This window comes from Maniola jurtina, chromosome 10 (genome assembly GCF_905333055.1).
Source record: "Maniola jurtina chromosome 10, ilManJurt1.1, whole genome shotgun sequence".
Classification (NCBI taxonomy): domain Eukaryota; kingdom Metazoa; phylum Arthropoda; class Insecta; order Lepidoptera; family Nymphalidae; genus Maniola; species Maniola jurtina.
Genome location: NC_060038.1, coordinates 12076729 through 12096997, shown reverse-complemented (window position 1 = coordinate 12096997; position 20269 = coordinate 12076729). Strand labels below are relative to the sequence as shown.

General features: G+C 36.4%; 1 protein-coding gene and 1 long non-coding RNA gene across 12 annotated transcripts in view; one reads left to right on the top strand and one right to left on the bottom strand.

Moving 5' to 3' along the window:
• LOC123868946 (protein tramtrack, beta isoform-like) overlaps positions 1–20269 on the bottom strand; it is a 451090-nt gene that overhangs the window by 318818 nt on the left and 112003 nt on the right. Inside the window, exon 5 of one of the 11 annotated variants that reach the window (XM_045911653.1) lies at positions 630–1127. The exons of 9 other annotated variants lie outside the window; for them this stretch is intronic. In XM_045911653.1, coding sequence (XP_045767609.1) covers positions 667–1127 — 461 coding nt within the window. In that variant the 3' untranslated portion in view covers positions 630–666. Of the gene's footprint in view, positions 1–629; positions 1128–13894; positions 14302–20269 lie in introns of those variants that run through there. One more of the 11 variants, XM_045911657.1, reaches the window with a different exon arrangement.
• On the top strand, positions 8908–15292 carry LOC123868987. Its single transcript, XR_006796787.1, has 3 exons — positions 8908–9037; positions 14043–14049; positions 15281–15292. It is a non-coding gene; the product is annotated as an uncharacterized LOC123868987 (long non-coding RNA).

Sequence of the window (20269 nt, the reverse complement as noted above, 5' to 3'; positions counted from 1 at the left end):
GTGTATATATTCCCACAGTTACTAACGTAAACTTTTTAGTACTTTTGGTTAACAGCTTTACTAATAAATAATTCGTACCCTTTCGTACTAACAACATAAAGACCGACTCTATCCTTTTCTTATGGTTGACAGAAAACAAAACAATGATACTGATACGTAGGTATTAGATCTATATCTATTACATATAATAAAATTGTAGAAAAGTGGTGTCTGTACAATGGAAATATATAAAAAAAGTAGCAGGGGTTGTTATTATACGAACCCGAAATTGAAATTAATTTTTTTTTGTCTGTTTGTCTGTGTGTTTGTGCACGCTAATATCAGAAACGGCTTATTCGATTTGGATACGGTTTTCATTAATATATTGTAGTAAGCTTCACTTAACATTTAGTGTTTATTTCATGTCAATCGGTTCATAAATAAAAAAGTTATGTCATTTTAAAGAATCACGGCGAACATGTACTTCACGCCTCGCGCCTGAGCGTCCGTGGCTATATAAAGCGCGCTGAGAGCTATTCCACGCGAACGAAGTCGCGGGCACAGCTAGTACATAATAATATTTAAAATTAACAATTTAACATCAACATTAAACTTCAAATAGAAAGAGATAAAATAAACAAACACAGTAATATTAATATTACTCTTTTATTTGGACTGTTAAAATATTTATTTGTATTCATTTGACTTAATTTGTTTCTTTTTGCTTTTTACTAATAATGATTTCAAAACTGTATGATATCTTTTCACAAAGACGCTGAGCCAAGATTTACCAGCCAGGCGCTGTTTTCTATCAAATTGGTGTTTAATACTCTTTTCCTCACAATAAAGAAATGCTTCCTTGCGTATAAGCATATTAGTGATATCTGTTCCATTTTTTGCTTTTTCTGTAATCCTATTAACTAATTCTTGTTGTTGATCCTCATTCAGTACACTTTTTCGTCCAAATTGTTTGGCTGTACTTCCCGACTTCAAATGATCGAGTAAAGTCCGTCTAGGTATATCAAACCAATGAGCCGCTTTATTCGTTGTTAGGTAGCCTTTTTCGACCTGTTCCATGGCCGCAACTAGGCTTGCTCGTGACCACGGGGCATACACTCTACGCCCCCTAGGCCTTAACCGTCCGCGTCCTGTAAAAAAGTATAGTTACTAACGTAAACTTTTTAGTACTTTTGGTTAACAGCTTTACTAATAAATAATTCGTACTTGTTCGTACTAACAACATAAAGACCGACTCTATCCTTTTCTTATGGTTGACAGAAAACAAAACAATGATACTGATACGTAGGCATTAGATTCATAATAATATTTAAAATTAACAATTTAACATCAACATTAAACTTCAAATAGAAAGAGATAAAATAAACAAACACAGTAATATTAATATTACTCTTTTATTTGGACTGTTAAAATATTTATTTGTATTCATTTGACTTAATTTGTTTCTTTTTGCTTTTTACTAATAATGATGATTTCAAAACTGTATGATATCTTTTCACAAAGACACTGAGCCAAGCTGTACCAGCCAGGCGCTGTTTTCTATCAAATTGGTGTTTAATATTCTTTTCCTCACAATAAAGAAATGCTTCCTTGCGTATAAGCATATTAGTGATAGTTGTGCCACTTTTTGCTTTTTCTATAATCCTATTAACTACTCTCTTTGTTACGTTATCTCATACAAATGATAGAGACAAAAATCTCAGTGGGCGTTAACCACTTTCAATCAATCACAATCATATTTTCAAAAAACATTCAAAATTCAATTCGAAACTGTTTTCAAAAACATTCAAAATTCAATTAGAAAATGTAGTGTCGTTTGTGATTGGTTTAGCCATAGACATAGATACGAGTACTAGTTCTTACAATGTAACTACAAAATTTCATTGAGTTTGATTAATTAGAATCAATCAATCAATATAAGGGCTAAAACTACGTTTGTTTGAAACGCACTACGTATAAACTATACTAAACTTAAACGTAAACTTTTAATTTTTTCCTATTTAGGATAACTACCTATTTTATTTCATTTAATATCAGTAGCATATTCTCCAAAGTATTTTTTCAGGAATCACCAGCTTTCTTAGTATTATTCAACCGAGTTCTTGTTATATGCAATGATTATGGCTGTTGTTCACTTTCACGATGTCGCCGTCGATGGTGGTGGCTCTGGCGGGGCAGCCTTGCGTCTGCTTGCTGCATCTCCAAATGCTTTTAGACCCTACAGATGTGGCCAAACAAAATCTATACGGCCCCATGTTAAGCAACGGTTTGCCGTATTTGGTTCTGGAGAAATGCACCATGTTATCTATAACAGTAATAAAGAAATAATGAACCAACGAGATCACGATCGATGCAACTAGATCAACATATTATCGACAAGTTCATAAACTGATCTCGAGTGTTTTAAGTTTCGTCCACGTTTAATATGTCTAAATATATATTTTTTTTATTTAGACGTATTAGGTACAATATAAACATGTTTTATATATTCACGACAAAAGTATTTATTTGATTTAATTTGTTTTTCTTCTGCTTTTTACTAATAATGATTCCAAAACTGTATGATATCTTTTCACAAAGACACTGAGCCAAGCTGCACCAGCCATGCGCCGTTTTCTATCGAATTGGTGTTTAATATTCTTTTCCTCACAATAAAGAAATGCTTCCTTGCGTATAAGTGATAGTTGTCCCACTTTTTGCTTTTTCTATGATCTTATTAACTAATTCTTGTTGTTGATCTTCATTCAATACAGTTTTTCGTCCAAATTGTTTGGCTGTACTTCCTGACTTCAAATGATTGAGTAAAGTTTGTTTAGGAATATCAAAGCAACGAGCCGCTTTATTCTTTGAGAGAAGGCCTTTTTTGACCTGCTCCATGGCCGCAATTAAACTTGCTCGTGACCACTGGCCATATCTTCTATGCCCCTTAGGCCTTAGCCGTCCGCATCCTGTAAAAAAAAGTATGTGAACTTATTACTATTTTTGGAATAGTTCGTACCTGTTCTACAGACCGACTCTGTCCCTGTCATAAGCTTGAAAGAAAACAAAATAATGATACTAATGTATAGGTATTAAAAGCTAGCAAACAGACAGACAGACACCCTTTCGCATTTATAATATTAGTATGGAAGTCTGAATTTTTTGCAGTTTATAGAAAAGCAGGGTAACCGTAGTTTTGTGTTTTTTTGTATGATACAATTTACCAGTATTGTAGGAATTCAAAATAGGATGCAAATTACGAAAATATATATAGATATTTTTAATCATTAATAAAATAACTCAAACAATTTATTAACCTAATGTAATTAATGTCATCGTAAAAGTTCGCTCCGTGAACAAAAATTCTAATCAAAACTTAACTTTTAAACAATCGTCTTTAGGTCCATTTTACTCTGGCTTTATAGCGAATCGATGTTAGGAGAGGTTTAAAGCTCTAGAGAAAAAGCTTGAGTTTATGCTGTGCAAAACATCATCTTATGGAAATTTCAATAAAGAACTTCGGATCCATCTCCAATTGAACTTCCACCTTCTCCAATATCATTAGTTCTACCATGGTTGTGATTTCTGTCAATCCTCACAAAGTGACTGTCAAGAGTTACAATTTTTGCTTTACATCCACGAGCTTGATTCACGCACCTCCAGATGTTCTTAAGACCGACTGAGGAAGCGATGCAGAACTTGTACTGGCCAACCCGAACTTGTGGATTCCCGTATTTGGATGTACAGAACCACGCAGCATCATCTATACATATAATAAAATTGTAGAAAAGTGGTGTTTGTACAATGGAAATATATAAAAAAAGTAGTAGGAGTTGTTATTATATCGATGCCGAACCCGAAATTGTAATTAATTTTTTTTGTCTGTTTGTCTGTGTGTTTGTGCACGCTAATATCAGAAACCGCTTATTCGATTTAGATACGGTTTTCACTAATATATTGTAGTAAGCTTCACTTAACATTTAGTGTTTATTTCATGTCAATCGGTTCATAAATAAAAAAGTTATGTCAATTTAAAGAATCACGGCGAACATTTTTAACGTACAGAGTACGTACTACACGCCTCGCGCCTGAGCGTCCGTGGCCATATAAAGCGCGCTGAGAGCCATTCCACGCGAACGAAGTCGCGGGCACAGCTAGTCTATAATATAATAATAGCAAAACCGAATAAGTACAATTTTATTTGAAACTGTTTGTTTTATTTTATAGACTAGCGCTTGGCTGCAATCAGACGTGCTGGTGATGATGCAGCCTAGGATAGAGCGCGCTTGACTAGAAGATGCCTATTCACTCTTGACTTGAGGGTTCCCATATCAAATTTGGAGCGGAAAACTGATGCCGGAAGGGCGTTCCATATCCTAGCGTTTCGAATTAGAAACGAGGAGGCAAATGGCTTCGCACACTTCTAATATCATAATATTGAATTAGAAATAAAACACAAATTATTTTTTACTAAAATTACATATTAAATATTGACTTTTTGATTTCTATAATAATAATCACAACTATAGGTAAAAGATAAATAACTAGGTAATCATAATTTATACGAAACTTATTTAAATGCAACTACAGTTTCTACAACTTCATCAAATAGTATGTACTTACTCAAGTTACTCAAAAGATACAGTAAATAAGTAAGGATAAGGTACGTTTTTAACCCCCGACCCAAAAAGAGGGGTGTTATAAGTTTGACGTGTGTATCTGTGTGTCTGTGTATCTGTGTATCTGTGTATCTGTCTGTGGCATCGTAGCGCCTAAACGAATGAACCGATTTTAATTTACTTTTTTTTGTTTGAAAGGTGGCTTGATCGAGAGTGTTCTTAGCTTTAATCCAAAAAAATTGGTTCAGCCGTTTAAAAGTTATCAGCTATTTTCTAGTTTTCTTGTAGAAAAGAAGGTTAGATAACCCTTAGGTTCATAATATTCAAGTGTCAATTGACAAATGTCAAGCTGTCAAGATGGACGTTGCCTAGATATACATAATTATTTATTTGAAACTATTTGAAAATGATTTGTCGGGGGTGTTGAAATTTTTTAATTTACACTTGTATACAGAAAACGACAATCATTCTAATTATAGAGAGCTAATCAATGCTCGATTGAAATTGTTTTTGATCTGATATTTTTAATTTCAATTCAGAATTTCTAAAATTACATTTAGGTACAGTTACGATTTACAAGTATTTTTTTATCTAACAAGAAAATTAAAACCATAACTAAAAAGCAATAAATAAAATCAGTTCATGACATAGCTATGTACTTCCTATTGTATATTAGGTTATATAAATAATATCACAGTGGACCACAGAATAGGAAAAAACTGCAATGTTGCTGTACATAACTGCTCAAAATCTAAGCCCTATTAGAGAATTGACCCTAGCACGCTCCCTAACGCTTTCCTTACAAACGTAGTTTGGTGCTCATTTGACTTTAACAGGGCTCTCTCCGTCACTCGTTTCATACAATCGTAGTTCCAATTTCATTTGAATATTAAGCAACCAAAGTCCATGAAATTTTGCAGACATATTCTAGAAACTAATATCTGTGTCTGTGTTTTAGATTTTTCTAAAAATATGTAGTTTTAAAATTACAGGGGCTCAAAGATTTGTATGAAATTTTTTAACACCGCGTAACTTTGAAACCGAATATTTTAACGGAAATCTGGAAAACCACAGACATAGATATTAATTTCTAGAATATGTCTGCAAAATTTCATGGACTTTGGTTGCTTAATATTCAAATGAAATTGGAACTACGATTGTATGAAACGAGTGACGGAGAGAGCCCTCTTAACGCCCCTTTTTAGAAACAAATACCTTTGTGCTGTGAACTTTCAGATTTCCGTAAAAAAAAAAATAGTTTCAAAGTTACACCGATTAATTTGTATGTAAACCTTTGAGCACGTGTAACTTGTAATAACTTGTAATTTTTGTAAAAAAAAAAAAACATTTGTTCAAAAATCTGGAAAACCCACAGGCACAGATATTTGTTTATATGACGTGTTTAAGCATCAGGAATTTCTGAAAATTCTTTCTTAGTGGCGGTCTACAAAATCTACATGCTAATCATCAAGTTTCTAGACCCAGCGGTTTGAGCTGTATGTCGGCATGTCAGTCAGTCAGGTTATACTTTATTTATATAGATTACATTATTTTATCAGGGGCACCAAGAGACAGCAGTGGTGGCACATAATTTTTCTTTAAACTACAACATTTACATAATATATATTTTGTTCACAAATTCTACAGAATAATTTATTACTTTAACGTACGACATTTAATATAGATTTTGTTTTAACCCCCGACGCAAAACAGAAGGCTATTGTAAGTTTAAGTTGTATATCTGTATGTGGCATCGTAGCGCTCAAACGGATGGACCAATTTGAATGCGATTTATTTTATTTGAAAGCCTGTTTAATCGATATAAGTTATGCATGATGAAAGTCTGTTCAAGAAACCAAAAGCTTAATTTGCTGTAATCTGTTAAACCAGATAAATCTGTATGGTGCTACATGTAGCGTGCGATATGTACCACCCGCCCCCCACTGCTAAACATGCAGGAAAAGCCAGCCACCAAGCAAACAATACGCAACACCACCACGCAGCACCACAAAAATTCCAAAACCACTCGACACAAATGTTTCGCCCCGACACCGGAGCGCGGCGATTGTGGGTGGGCGGGCGGTGCATATCGCATGCTGCATGTTGCACCATACAAATTTGTATGGTTTAGCAGATTATAGTCAATTTAGCTTTTGGTTCCTTATATATCATGGACTTCCGAAAGTAACGCCGGCTGCTATACAACATTGAAAATCTGTTCAACAGTTTGAGGATTATAAGCTGTTTTCTCAATCGATGTCCGATCCAAATCGCCTAGATCTTGACTACAATGCAATATAATAGTAATTTTGTCGGGGGTGATTTAAATTTTTGATTGACACAATTATCTTTTTATTTACTTTACAGTGCCCGTATGGTTATGCTTGTTCTTCACAGCGACGATCTGCCCGTCTATAGTGTTGACACGTGCTATGCAACCAGCCTTGTTGCATTTCCAGGATATCCTGCTCCCGTTTTGATAATTCTTTGAGAAGTGGACCCCTTGGAACACGAGGCGCACCGTGCCTTTTGACGATAGGTAGAATGCGGCTGTTGTACCTGATTTGAAAAACTCGGTTAAGTATCTTATTCTAGTAGGTATAAATACTAACTAACATAAAATAGTTTTCACTTCCACTTTTATATGGATTACCTTAAAAAATCTAGGTCATGCCCTTCGTCCACGGGGATTTTAGTTTCTACGTTTTCTTGTATAGTATGGCCAATTATTGTAAATTGAACAGTTGAAAAGAGCAACCGCCGAGTTTCTTGCTGGGTCTTCTAGGTAGGAACGGCATTCCGAACCAGTGGTAAATTATTTTGACGATTCAAAAGCATTTGTAAAAGCCTACTTGAATAAAAATCTATTCTATTCTACAAAGCTCGTTAGGACTCTGATTTTCCTGAATATATTATACTTAGTAGTATATTAGTAGAAGCATAATTTACTTAGTTCGCGACAGAGATATGCTTCTCAGCAAAAATAAATTCTGTAGCAATGTTATAAAGTCCAATTTCCAATACAATCACGCTAAACGCATCGATGTATATGGATTAGCCTCCCAATCTTACGTCATCGTCATTGACAAAGTCAATAGACTTTTGCAAAGTCATTGACAAAGTCAACAGACTTTTGCAAATTCTATTGACTTTTTGATCGCGTTTTTTAACTTCGAAGGGCCTATCCATATACATCGATGGCTAAACGGAAAAGCGAGCCGAGCGAGAGGGTCTCAAACAGGACTGTGTCACTGTCTAATAGATATTATATCAAGTACTGTGAAGCAGGAAGGTAACCACAATTTCACTGCCCAATGGAACTATTATATTCTAGTCTATGGACTATTTTGTTTAGTCATTTGTATTTTGCATGTAACTTTTTTTACCAAATAAAAGATATCAAACTTTCTTCTGCCTTTTATTAGTGGGCGTTTATACCCCGCTTTATACCCCGATTGCCATGTTGACCTGTCGTGAACAGTACATATATTTTTCGTTCTCTGCGATACAAGCTTTCACAAATTTCGTCAAAGCGGACGGGACGTGAAAAGTTAACAGGCATACACACCTTCGTATATAATATTATTAGTATGGATTTTCGTAGACAAAAATATTTAATTAAAACAAGTTAAGTGGAACAAGAAATATTTATTCTATAATAACTTCAAGTTAACAAATAAATCAACAAATATTATTTGCTACTATTTGTTTCATTTTTTGGTTTAGGTTTAAAAACCTTAAACTTTAACTTAAAGAACAAAACAACGTAACTATGTTCAATAAACTTTGGATTTTCTATCCTTATAACTATTTAATTAAATTACATTTTTATCAAGTTATACCCATTCAAATAGCCTCACAAGGTATCAGCACTAGAATATGTGAATAATAAATAATAATTTAACATTATTTGAATCTTAATTTCTAATGATTATTGTCTTAGATAATAAATAATTTAATGATTATGTTATAAAAAATATGTAATATATATTGTGCATTGCGATACCTTGGCGGGGCGTCATGTACCTATATTTAGTTTTAAGTTGACTATAAAATGTACATGACAACAATGAAATAATTATATCTCTATGAATGAAATAAATAAATAAATGAAATGATATTGAATGTTCGATTGGGTGGCATCTGCGCCAGGGAGGTCGTCAAACGTCAGTCTTCAAATTCAGATAAGAGTTTCATAGCAGGCACCATTTTTTTTATTCATTATAGGCAAACGCTGACCACAATCACATGTGATGGAAAGTGATGATGTGACCTAAGATGGGACGCGTTTACCTAAAAGATGCCTATTTAGTATTTACTCTTGTTTTAAAGATACCCGGATTATAATTGGTAGGAAACATAGATCCCGGAAGAGTATTCCAAACCGTAGCCATGTGTATGAGGAATGACGACGCAAAACGTTTCGTGCGTGTAGATGGAATGTCGACGACATAAGGATGGAAATTCGCCCGACGTCTCTCTCTGATGTCGTGTGTTATTTTCATATTTAGGAATATCCTTTGTTCTATGCTAATGGTTATGATCGTATCTAGTTGCGACCAGATGTGTATCAACAGTAGACGCAGTGGCTGGACAGAATCTTTTAGAGCATCTCCATAATATTCGACTGCTTCTTTGGTAACCGCGTCTGAATCTATAGTCTCCGATAACTAGACACCGAGTTCCACGCTGGTTCAATTCATATATTGCATCTGTAACAGAAATAAAGAATTAACGAGGAATTTACACGGCGAAAATGCAAGAACCATAAAAGGCGTATTTTTAGTGTTCCGTACGGGAAGGTTGTCAATGGGAACCTTTTACTAAGCCTCCGCTGTTCGTCCGTCTGTCCATGTCAGATACAAGTTAGCCCTTGCGGGCTAACCTAGAAGGGTTAAGGCAGTTTTCATTACTCCTTTGGTTTCTACACGGCATCGTACCGGAACGCTTGGCGGCACGATTTTATCGGTAGTGTGGTAACTAGCCACGGCCGAAGGCTCCCACCAAACTAGACCAGAAATTTAGAGATTCTAAAATTCCAAACCCCAGCCGGGAATAAACCCGGGACCTCTATTAAGACCACAGCGCTTACTACTGCGCCAGGTAGGTCGTCAAATTCTTAGGTATTTTTTGGCCTAAGTAGATGACGAAAGTACAAAATATAAGACGCACGCACCCACCCATGCCTCGCGGCCGTTTATGCTTTCCCTATAGGGTGTTTAAAATAAACCAAATCAACTTTTATTGAAATTAAACACTTTTTATTAGTCAACAGATTTTTTTAAAGTCCCCAGAAAGAACAAACTTATAGCTAAAAAATCAACATTTTTTTCTTTTGGTCCCCTAGATTCTAATAAAGATTTATAATAAAGTTGTCACAAATATATTTTTCTAACTATTTAAGTATATTTTTGGCATAAAAATACGTCTGTAAGGCTTTTAGGTACTTTCTGTCTTCAGAGGTTGCATGAGAATTAGTTCAAAAGACTCATGATTGTGCTCTCTCTTGGTACCAACCAGGGATTTGCCCACAGTACACGCTGTAGCTGGACATCCCCTCTTCAAGCATCTCCACGTTATTCGGTTGCGCACCACATACCCACGCCTATATTCATAGTTACCAATAACGAGATATTGAAAGCCTCGCTTGCCCCGACAAAATCGGAAATCTGTGGCAATAAACAACACATTGTTACTATTGACTATGTTATTTTTTGACTGAAAAACGCCTTCATGTATCGATTGCCAAGATACAAATTATCTTAAAAATTCCTTAGTAATATCACCTGTCTTCGTTTTTGCTAACGTTCAAGTTCCACTCTGTATTGTACTAGATGATACCCGCGACTTCATTCGTGTGGATTTAGGTTTTTAAAAATCCCGTGAAATCTCTTTGATTTTTCATGATAGCTTATGGTATAAACTAGGCTAAGGACTCATGGTGTAAGCTATCTCCATTCAAAATCTAAATCCACGCAGACCAAGTCGCGGGCATTAGCTAGTATGTCAATAAAAGATAAACGAGTGATACGAAACTAAATAGGATGGGAAATGAAAAAAGAAACTTATGCAACAAACTTATTTAAATAACATATTTAATTAAAGGCACACCCTTGTACATTAAGCGAATAATACTATACCTAATCTATTAAACAATATTTTTGTAAGACGTCTGCGTTTAACCACTAACTTGACCAGGTGATGCAAAAAAAAAACCAAAAAAAAAATAGAAATAAAACTCAATCTTCTAACAGGTCGTCTCAAGTAAGCGTCATCACACCCGATCATCCTTCCTCATCTAACTTTTCACCACCCTCTTTATAATGGTCAGTACAGCGTGCGGTGCATATCGCATGCTGCATGTTGCACCATACATATTTGTCCGTTTCAGTTGATTTATCAAATTAAGTTTTAGGTTCCTTATACAGGGCGTTTGGTAATAAGTATATAATGACGACACGTACCCATGCTACTTTGATCTGATAAATAAAATGCTGAAGTAAAATGACGAAATAAAATTATAAAAATTTCCATACAAAATTTCAATTTTTTTTTATGAAGTTTTCATGGCCCTAATGTGCCCTAACTCACTAAGACTGTTGGCCTCGGCCTATCTAAAGATGGCCAACGATCTCAGTTAGTTAAGGCACGTTAGGGTCATGAAAACTTTGACATATTTTTTTTTTTAATTTTGTATGGAAATTTTTATAATTTTATTTCGTCATTATACTTCAGCATTGTGATTATCAGATCAAAGTAGCAGGTACGTGTCGTCATTATATACTAATTACCAAACACCCTGTATATATCATGGACTTCCGAAAATAACGCGTGGTACTCACTTAGTGGTGATGGCGACCACTACACTTGTGACAGGAACCCCTAATGAATATGCTCATTTCTGGTCGCAATCAACTCATATTCGATAGTAGTAGCAGTAGCCGGACAGCCTCTCTTGTAGCACCGCCAGGATATTCGCTCCCCGGATTGATACTCGCGTCGGTATCTGTACACCCCTATACATAAATAGCGATTACCTCGGCTGTTTATACGGAACTCTATACCTGTAATAGAAAACACATCATTGACTTGAAATAAGACAAAACGAATTGTTTTTAGGGTTCCCTACCTCAAAAGGAAAAAGGAACCCTTATAAGATCATTTTTTGACTGTCTGTCCGTCTGTCCCCCTGTTGTGTCTGTCAAGTAAACCTATAGGGTACTTCCCGTCGACCCAGAATCATGAAATTTGGTAGATAGGTAGATCTTATAGCACAAGAAAAGGGAACAATCAAAAAACGGTGAATTTGTGGTTACATCACAAAAAACAAATTAAAATGTGTTCATAAACAAGTAATTAGTATTTTCAATAATCAAAGTAAGATAACTATACCTAGTGGGGTATCATATGAAAGGGCTTTACCTGTAGATAGAATCTAAAACAGTTTTTTTATTTATTTTTATGCATAATAGTTTTTGATTCATCGTGGAAAATATCGCAAAAATGCCGTGTAAGGAACCCTGGGCATGCGAGTCCGACTTTGCCGGCTTTCTTTTCAATACACGACTAATACCGCGGTGGATAGCCCCATTTGCAGGATCAGCCTGGCTGTCCAACGTGACATGCAGCCAGTATTCTTGGCATCATTCCACACGAGCATGATTTGTGCAGTAAGTAATTAGACAAGGCTAGCTTTAATTATTGTAATATTTTCAATTAAAAAAACTATAAGTAAATAGGTACGGTTTGCAAAATAAAAACAATATAAGTACTTTAAGCAAAATTTAATTCATATCCTTACAGCAGTCTATAATAATAATAAAACAATTAAATAAAAAATATAGGTACAAACGATAGTCAAAAATAACATTTCTAAGTAGAAGAATCATTCTAACGAATGAATAATAATATAATATATCGTAAGGCTCATAATTTACTTACTAAAAATATCACCAAGATTACGTATTAGTGAGATATCACCCAAAGCTAAGCTTGAGCTAGGTCCCAACGCAGATACATGCTCGATCAATCATCGATCGATTTTTAGGGTTCCGTAATTCGAAAGGAAAAAAGGAACCCATAAAGTGTCTGTCGTGTCAGTCAAGAAACCTATAGGGTACTTCCCAAAGACCTAGAATCATGAAAGGTAGGTAGATAGGTCTTATGGCACACATAAGGGAAAAAATCCGAAAACCGTGAATTTGTGGTTACATCACAAAAAATGTAGTCATGAACAAATAATAATTAATAATTTCTGCTTTCAAAATAAGATTACTTCACCAAGTGGAGTAATATATGAACATTCAGATTTTTATTTATTTATATGTATAAAAGTAAAACATTGTGAAGAAACCTGCACGTCTGACGTCTGAAAGTTTTCCATAATTTTCTCAAAGGTGTGTGAAATCTATCAATATGCACTTGGTCAGCGTGGTAAACTATGGCCAAAACCCTTCTCACTCTGAGAGGAGACCCATGATCTCTAGTGAGCCGATGCACGATGGGTTGATCATAATGATGATGATGATGATTATCTAGTTACGCCAAGTGTATGGTCTCTACTAAAGCTTAATTTAGCCAAAACGTGCATGTCGAGCATGTACCCACATCGAGACCTAGCACTATGTCTAACAGCACAGCTTTTCTAAATTTAGTATTTACATAGACTTTTAGAGATCATAAAATAGTTTAGTGTTTACGTAACTATATAAACATTCGTCGTTCCGTTTCGTTGATAAAATTTAACAATTGTCTCGAATAATGCTGCTGTACGATTTGTGATTCGGTCGCATGATTCCGTTGTGCTCTTTGTGCGAATTTTATAAGTGACTGGAAACATGGTCTATCTAACTCTTTATTAATCAAAAAACCTCTCTTCCGATACATATTCTAGCAAAATTGGTGAGTTGCGAATCTAAAAGTTTTCATTCTTTGATTGCTCTTTGCCCTTCCTGGCGGCGTCTGTGTTACCGGCCACGTTGGAGGAATTTACTGGCATGGACTGAATAGGCATCTTCTAGAAAAGCACGCTCCAGCCTACACCACAATATTGAATTCAACCAAGCATGATTGTCATCAAGCAGAAATTATAGCAATTCAGCAGGCTTAAATGCTAGAAAATTGCAGCATATTCCAGCACTAAGTTTTTTATATTACACCTCTGGCACCTGCGAAACTGAACAACTAAACCACTTATCTTACAGCAGCAGCTTACTTTACGATTTATGTCAACATTTAACTCAAACGTTCATGTCACATTACTTTATACACTTATGATAAAAAAATTTACTCTACCTACACATTTCCTATAAATACTAGTGATCTTTCTTTTCTTCAGTCGGCCGTGGCCATAAGTCTGTTTTGGGCAAGATTCTCGGGAAATTTAAAGCGTGGAGGGCGAGGGATGCTGCTCGAGGGTAAGTGATTGGTGAAGGGAGGATCGCTGAGGAAATAGGTGGGAATTTGAGGGTTTGAGATCGTGGTCGTAGCTGTACGAAGGCCCCATTCCCACATCGCGCGTGGGATGGAGGAGCGTGGTTGTGCTCATCTCCTGATGCAACCAGCTTCCCTGCCATGTAGCGCACTCTCGCTCTACAGCCCATATGCTTGGAGGAACAGTAGAAGAACCTTCCACCGACTTGGGAATACGTAAAACCTTTTAGCACCAGAATGTATTTCCCCTTCTCCGTCGGTATGAACTGCACGTCTGAAATATCGAACGATTTTAGTGATAAGCTCTACATTATACCAATCCGTTTATCTTGCTTAATACTAGAGAAATATAAAGAAACAAAAAAATACAGGATGAACTTAACAAAGGGCAACCTCATAAGTACAGTGAGCTCTTCCAGGCAACCCATATTTAAGAACTTATAGAACTGTAAGATGAGGAGTCGCATTTGCAGCTATACATATTATACCTACATAGGTATTAGGTATACATAAATATACTCTTCACATAGACCAACTTAATATAGATTTATACAACTTCTGTACCACTATTCGTTACTTCGACTTCGAGTATTGCCCAGTAAGTACATACTTGGAAAAAAAGCATAGAAGACACCTTTGATAATATTGACATCATAAGAGAAAAATCATTTTTCAGTCCATTATAAGAATGTATTTCATTACAAATACAAAAACTACAAACAAATAAAATAACGAAAAAAATTTCAAAAGAGAACATTATTGCCTTAATCGAAACAAATTGAAAACTTAAAATCTATATAGAAATCAAAAATTCATCGAGGAACAATGTTTTCAAAGACTGACTGACTGAAATATCAACGCACATATCGAGAGATTAGAAACTTGAAATCCAGACTTTCGGTCAAAAAGTCACACCACCAGGGATTTTCAGATTTCCACCCGAGTTTTAAGCTAGGATGGCGCAGCTAAAATACTAGATAAAGATAATCCAGCTCTTTACAATACTGCACGCACGTCACTTAACTATCTTGTACATATTAAGAAGCTCTTTTAACTTCAAATCTATAGAATGTCTTTATACTTAATGACTATGAAAAGAGACTTTAATTTTTATTTAACTAATATATTTTCATGAGGTTTATAAACAGCGAGATTCGTATTTCAAAAACTTGAGTGTAACTTTTTGAACAGTACCGAAGAATGTTAAATATGCATGTGGAGAGAAAAAAGAGGAGAGGAAGGCCAAAGCAAAGATGGATGGATTGCATGAAAGAGGATATTATGCGTGTAAAAGGAGTAGATGATAGAAGAAAGTGGAAGGAGAAGACACATTGTACCGACCCCCATATTGCTTCACTCATGCGCGTGCAGACTATCCACCAATCAAAGAAGACATTGGCAGATGATTGCCCTGTATATAAACGAACCATTACTCAAAAACTTACACTCAAGCCTCCAATAAAGATAGCTCTACCACAAAACAGCTTTTTTGGCGCTATATTAATAAGAGTAGCACCTATTACTTATACCTAATATTAGCACATAAAGAATTCACACTGGATGGGCCAACACCAAGTAGCCACTACAGTTAAAAAATGACTTGCGCACGCGGCGATTGCAATGCATTTCCTTTTATTTGTAGGCTCGGGATACAATTTAAAATATCTTCGTACAAATACTTTCGCATATATTTTATTATATATCCTAAGCCTCAGAGAGCACGTAAAACGGTCCTGCGACTGATCCCTCTCCAGTCGTGTCGGATTGCCGTCCCATCTTACTACTACAGACTTGTGCGCTATAATATTGTCCGTGCAGACGGCTAATGTCTGCGGAGATTGGCCGCAGTGGCCGAAATTCAATAGAGAGGACATTATTCTATTGCGTTGCGTTCTCATCCTATTCTAGAAGTAGTATGCGATCAGCTTATAGCTATTGTACGCTTGCTTTGTCATGAGCACCTTTACCAAAACGTAATACTAACCTAAATGCTAGGTATTATAAATGCGAAAATAAGTCTGTATATTCACGATTCGTACGCGAGAATAGCGCCGTCTTAACATTTATATACCTACTTGAAGACTGTACAGCTATACTAAGTTACAAGGGAAGCTATTATTTGCGAGTAAAAATAGTTACTCTTCAAAGTATACTCCATGTTTGATCACATACTTCGGAGGAGGATGGGTATGTCTAACATTAACCTTGATGACTTCCCCTCCAGGAGTGTGCTTGATGCGAGCTGTACACCCCTGGGCCTTAGATGAGCAGAACCAATGGACGCTCTGGTTTATTTGCGAAAACGTATAACCGTCGATCATTAGGAGGGACTTCTTTTCTGTTCTAATACCTATACAAATAAATGTTATTGAGATTCACTGCATCACTTACAAATCAAGTAAATACAAGTCAGTATCAAAGATTTTCAAAGGGAAAATAACAATTACTATAAATTTTAATTATATCATACTTATTTTATTAATTAAATGAGTAATAAACTACCTTTTCCATACTCAATCTCGAATAACTATTCACTAAACCAATTCGAGCAACCGAATTAAAGGCTGACTTTAAATCGCAGAATAAATTTTAACTGAGGACTATAATTTTAGCAGATTCTACGTCTTATTTATTCCTCAGTTAAACATTATTTGGTGATTCAAAATGGTGATGTCATATCATTCATATTACGACAGCCTGTGTAAAATAACAGATTAGTAGAAAATCGATGAGATTTCTTTTTAACACCGATGTATCTATTTTCAATTTAATACAAAACAAGCAAAATTGCTGATACATTCGTATTTTAAAAAGTGAAGACAAATTCGTACACTTATGCGTGGTGACACGCATGCGCGTAGTGGGAAAGACAACGTATACTTAGATAGATACTGGCGCGGTATTCACGCACCTTTAGGGAAAACGACACCTACGAGTATGCTTAAAAGTATACCGGATCCTTCAATATTCTATAGAAATCTATAGAATCTAATTTATACCTAATCTAGAATCTAATCTTATCTATAGAAATGGTCATGGGCGGCGGTAATCACTTAATATCAGGAGACCCGCCTGCTCTTTTGATCGCTATTGACGATACTTGTGTTGTTCAGAAAACGCTACCGTCCAGAAAACTTACAATTTAAAATAGTGCCCGTTTTTCAAGACATATTTAGGCGGGGGGTGTGTATGGGTGGTATTTATTTTGAGGACTTCCCCACTAGGCATGCGCCTCACTCTAGCACAGCAGCCCTGCGCCTTCGACGAGCAAAACCAGTGCATACTATAGTTAATCTGCGAATAAGTATACCCATCCAGCATTAGAAGGAATTTCTTGCCGCTTCTAGTTGGTATCATGACAGCTTCACTACCTGAAATGAAGACGCTTATCTTATAACTCGTAAATGTACCTGCGGACATCTTTGTATTTTTTTAATAAATTTCGGTATTATTTTTAACAAATGACTTTGACTTTGACTATACAGGGTGGTCAAAAAGTCGTGGATCAAACGCAATAGGGAGATAGAGGAGGTCATTTCCAGCAAAAAAAATTTCAAAAGGAAGGCATCTGAATTCCGATCATTCTTTTATTATTGAGTGTCATTATTTTGCCTGAAGTGCTAAAATCAACTGCATATTCACATTTCTTAACTCTCTATTGTGGTATAGTTATTTGAAGAACCAGAACATGTTGCCTCTTGCAGATAAACTTTTGAAATATTTTGTAAGACATTATAGAGACTTTTATGGAGCCGATTATGTCACAAGCAACGTGCATAATTTAATTCATGTGACTGCTGAAGTAACGATGTATGGACCACTGCAAAGTTTTAATGCGTATCCGTTCGAAAATCAGTTGTACATGATCAAAAAAATGTTAAGAGTTGACCAAAATCCACTATCATAGGTGGCCAAAAGATAAGCCGAAATGGATTTAATTGATGTGAATAAGAATATTACACAAAACAACTCTAAGTATCCGTTTGTAAAGACCATCGATGTATATGGATTAGCCTTTCCCATACAATTCCGTCCGCAAAAATACGCTTGAATCTTACGTCATCGTCATTGACAAAGTCAAGAGACTTTTGCAATTTCTCTTGACTTTTTGAGCGCGTTTTTTATCTTCGAAGGGCCCATCCATATACATCGATGGTAAAGACAAATAAGGGTCATAAAATTCTACATATGAAAGAATATAAGCTATCTTCAAGAACTTGTGACAGGTATATTTTAACCACTAATAACGATATTATTGAAATTAAGTTTATAATCGATGAATGATGTTTTGATACATGGTATTAAAATACAAAATAAAATTGACATCTTCACTTACCCGGTGAAGTCATCACGCTTTGGTATATATGTTACGGGCAATTTGATAAGTCCGGGCACTATTAATAAGGGCCGGTCTGTATTAATAATGCCCGACTCAATTGGGCAATGTGATTAAAACAGCATAATTAATCACTTTTCCCGGCCATTATGAATAATGCCCACCCTGTCTTGGGCAAAGTAATAAAATAGGTGAACTGTAGTGTTTTTGTTAATTAAATGAAAGAACCTAACCTAACCTAAGCTTTTTTTTTATACGTGGGAAAATCCTCATGGATACCACCGTGCTCGGCGAGGCGAGGTGGTTATGTCGGACTCTTAACGACTAAAACCCCACGGCTTACCGTCTCAATCGTTGTTGCTGGGCACAGGGACACGAGCGTTTTGAACTGCGACCCGGCTAACGGTGCCCGCCAAGGCAGGCACAGCTCTGGGACTAAAAGGGGCCCCAACACCGTTTAAGGCTCGCTGGAAACAAGGGCTTGCCTTCCAACTCGAGGACCTACTCTCCCGCGGGTAACAGACTCCCCGTGTCTATTACCCGGAGGCCCTACTCAAGGGGGCAAGCGACGGTCGTGTGCAGCTCGCCTGCGCCCGATTCTCTTGCAGCGCATGGGATGAGAGCTTTCGGCTTCCTCTCTCAGCCGCTCCGCTGCCTCCTTCTGCGTCATTACTTCCTCGCTGAAGGAGACCATCGCTTGCCAGGCTCTGTCACTGTCCACCATGGATTTAATCACGGCGGGAAATGTGAGCTCCTGCCCCATAATATCCACCAGTGACTGGCGAGGCTTCGTCCACGCCTGGCACTCTGCCAGCGTATGTTGTGCCGTGTCTGAGACACTACCGCACTGGTGGCTTTCCTCTGTGGGCTCTCTTCGCGCCACCCTGCACAGGTATCTTCCAAAGCACCCGTGCCCCGTAAGAACCTGTACAAGGTGGAACGTGAGTGCTCCATGCTTCCTCTTCGTCCAATCCTCGAGGATGGGATGGATAGCTTCGATAATCTTATGACCAGCAGTGGGTGTCCCGAGCTTCCTCTGCCAATGGAAGAGGAGTTAACCTAACCTAACCTTAGCTAACCTAACCTAAGGCCCTCCCCCCGCACGTACGCGCCCCTGCCAACGGCCGCGGTCCAATTTATCACATTGCCCGGCTACAAGTAGGGAATTATTCATACAGCCCGGTCCAAGTGATAAATTCAAGCTATCTCAAACACTGATTTATTACATGGACCACGGGCCGTCGGGAATTATTAATAATGGCCGGTCAAAGTGATAAATTAATCACTTTGCCCATCGCTCTTGGGCATTATTAATAATGGCCGGTCCTTATTAATAATGCCCAATTAATCACGTTGCCCGTAACAGATACAAAGCTACAAGTTCGGATGAATGTGCTAACGCTGTCGTCATTTCAGATCTTCGGGAAATAAAATGCAAATTAGTATGTATTAAACATAAAGAATGGCATTATTTCGTCCCATTATTGCATACCTACTTTGTAAATAAAACAAAATAAATGATTGAACTTATACATATTTATTGATTCATTTAGCTCACATCAATTGGTACTCTGTCAATGTTCTGTACATAATCATAAGTCTGTAATCACAACAGCCTTTAATCATAATAATACAAAAAAATTTAAACCCTCTTGTATCAGATTTTTACGTAAACTTTCAGGCAACTAATAAAACCCACTTCACGTGGAGTAGATATCTTATTAATAAACTATGTATTTGAAACCTGAAAATAAAACAACATTAGGTACCCGTTAGTAAAGATATAACAAAACTGCATTACTGCATTGCATTGTGTTTTATTCATTACATTTAAGTCATATAGTCTAACAACTCTAACAAAGGGGTTCGAAGATTATTGGCCTATGGTATGGCCACTATTTTGATT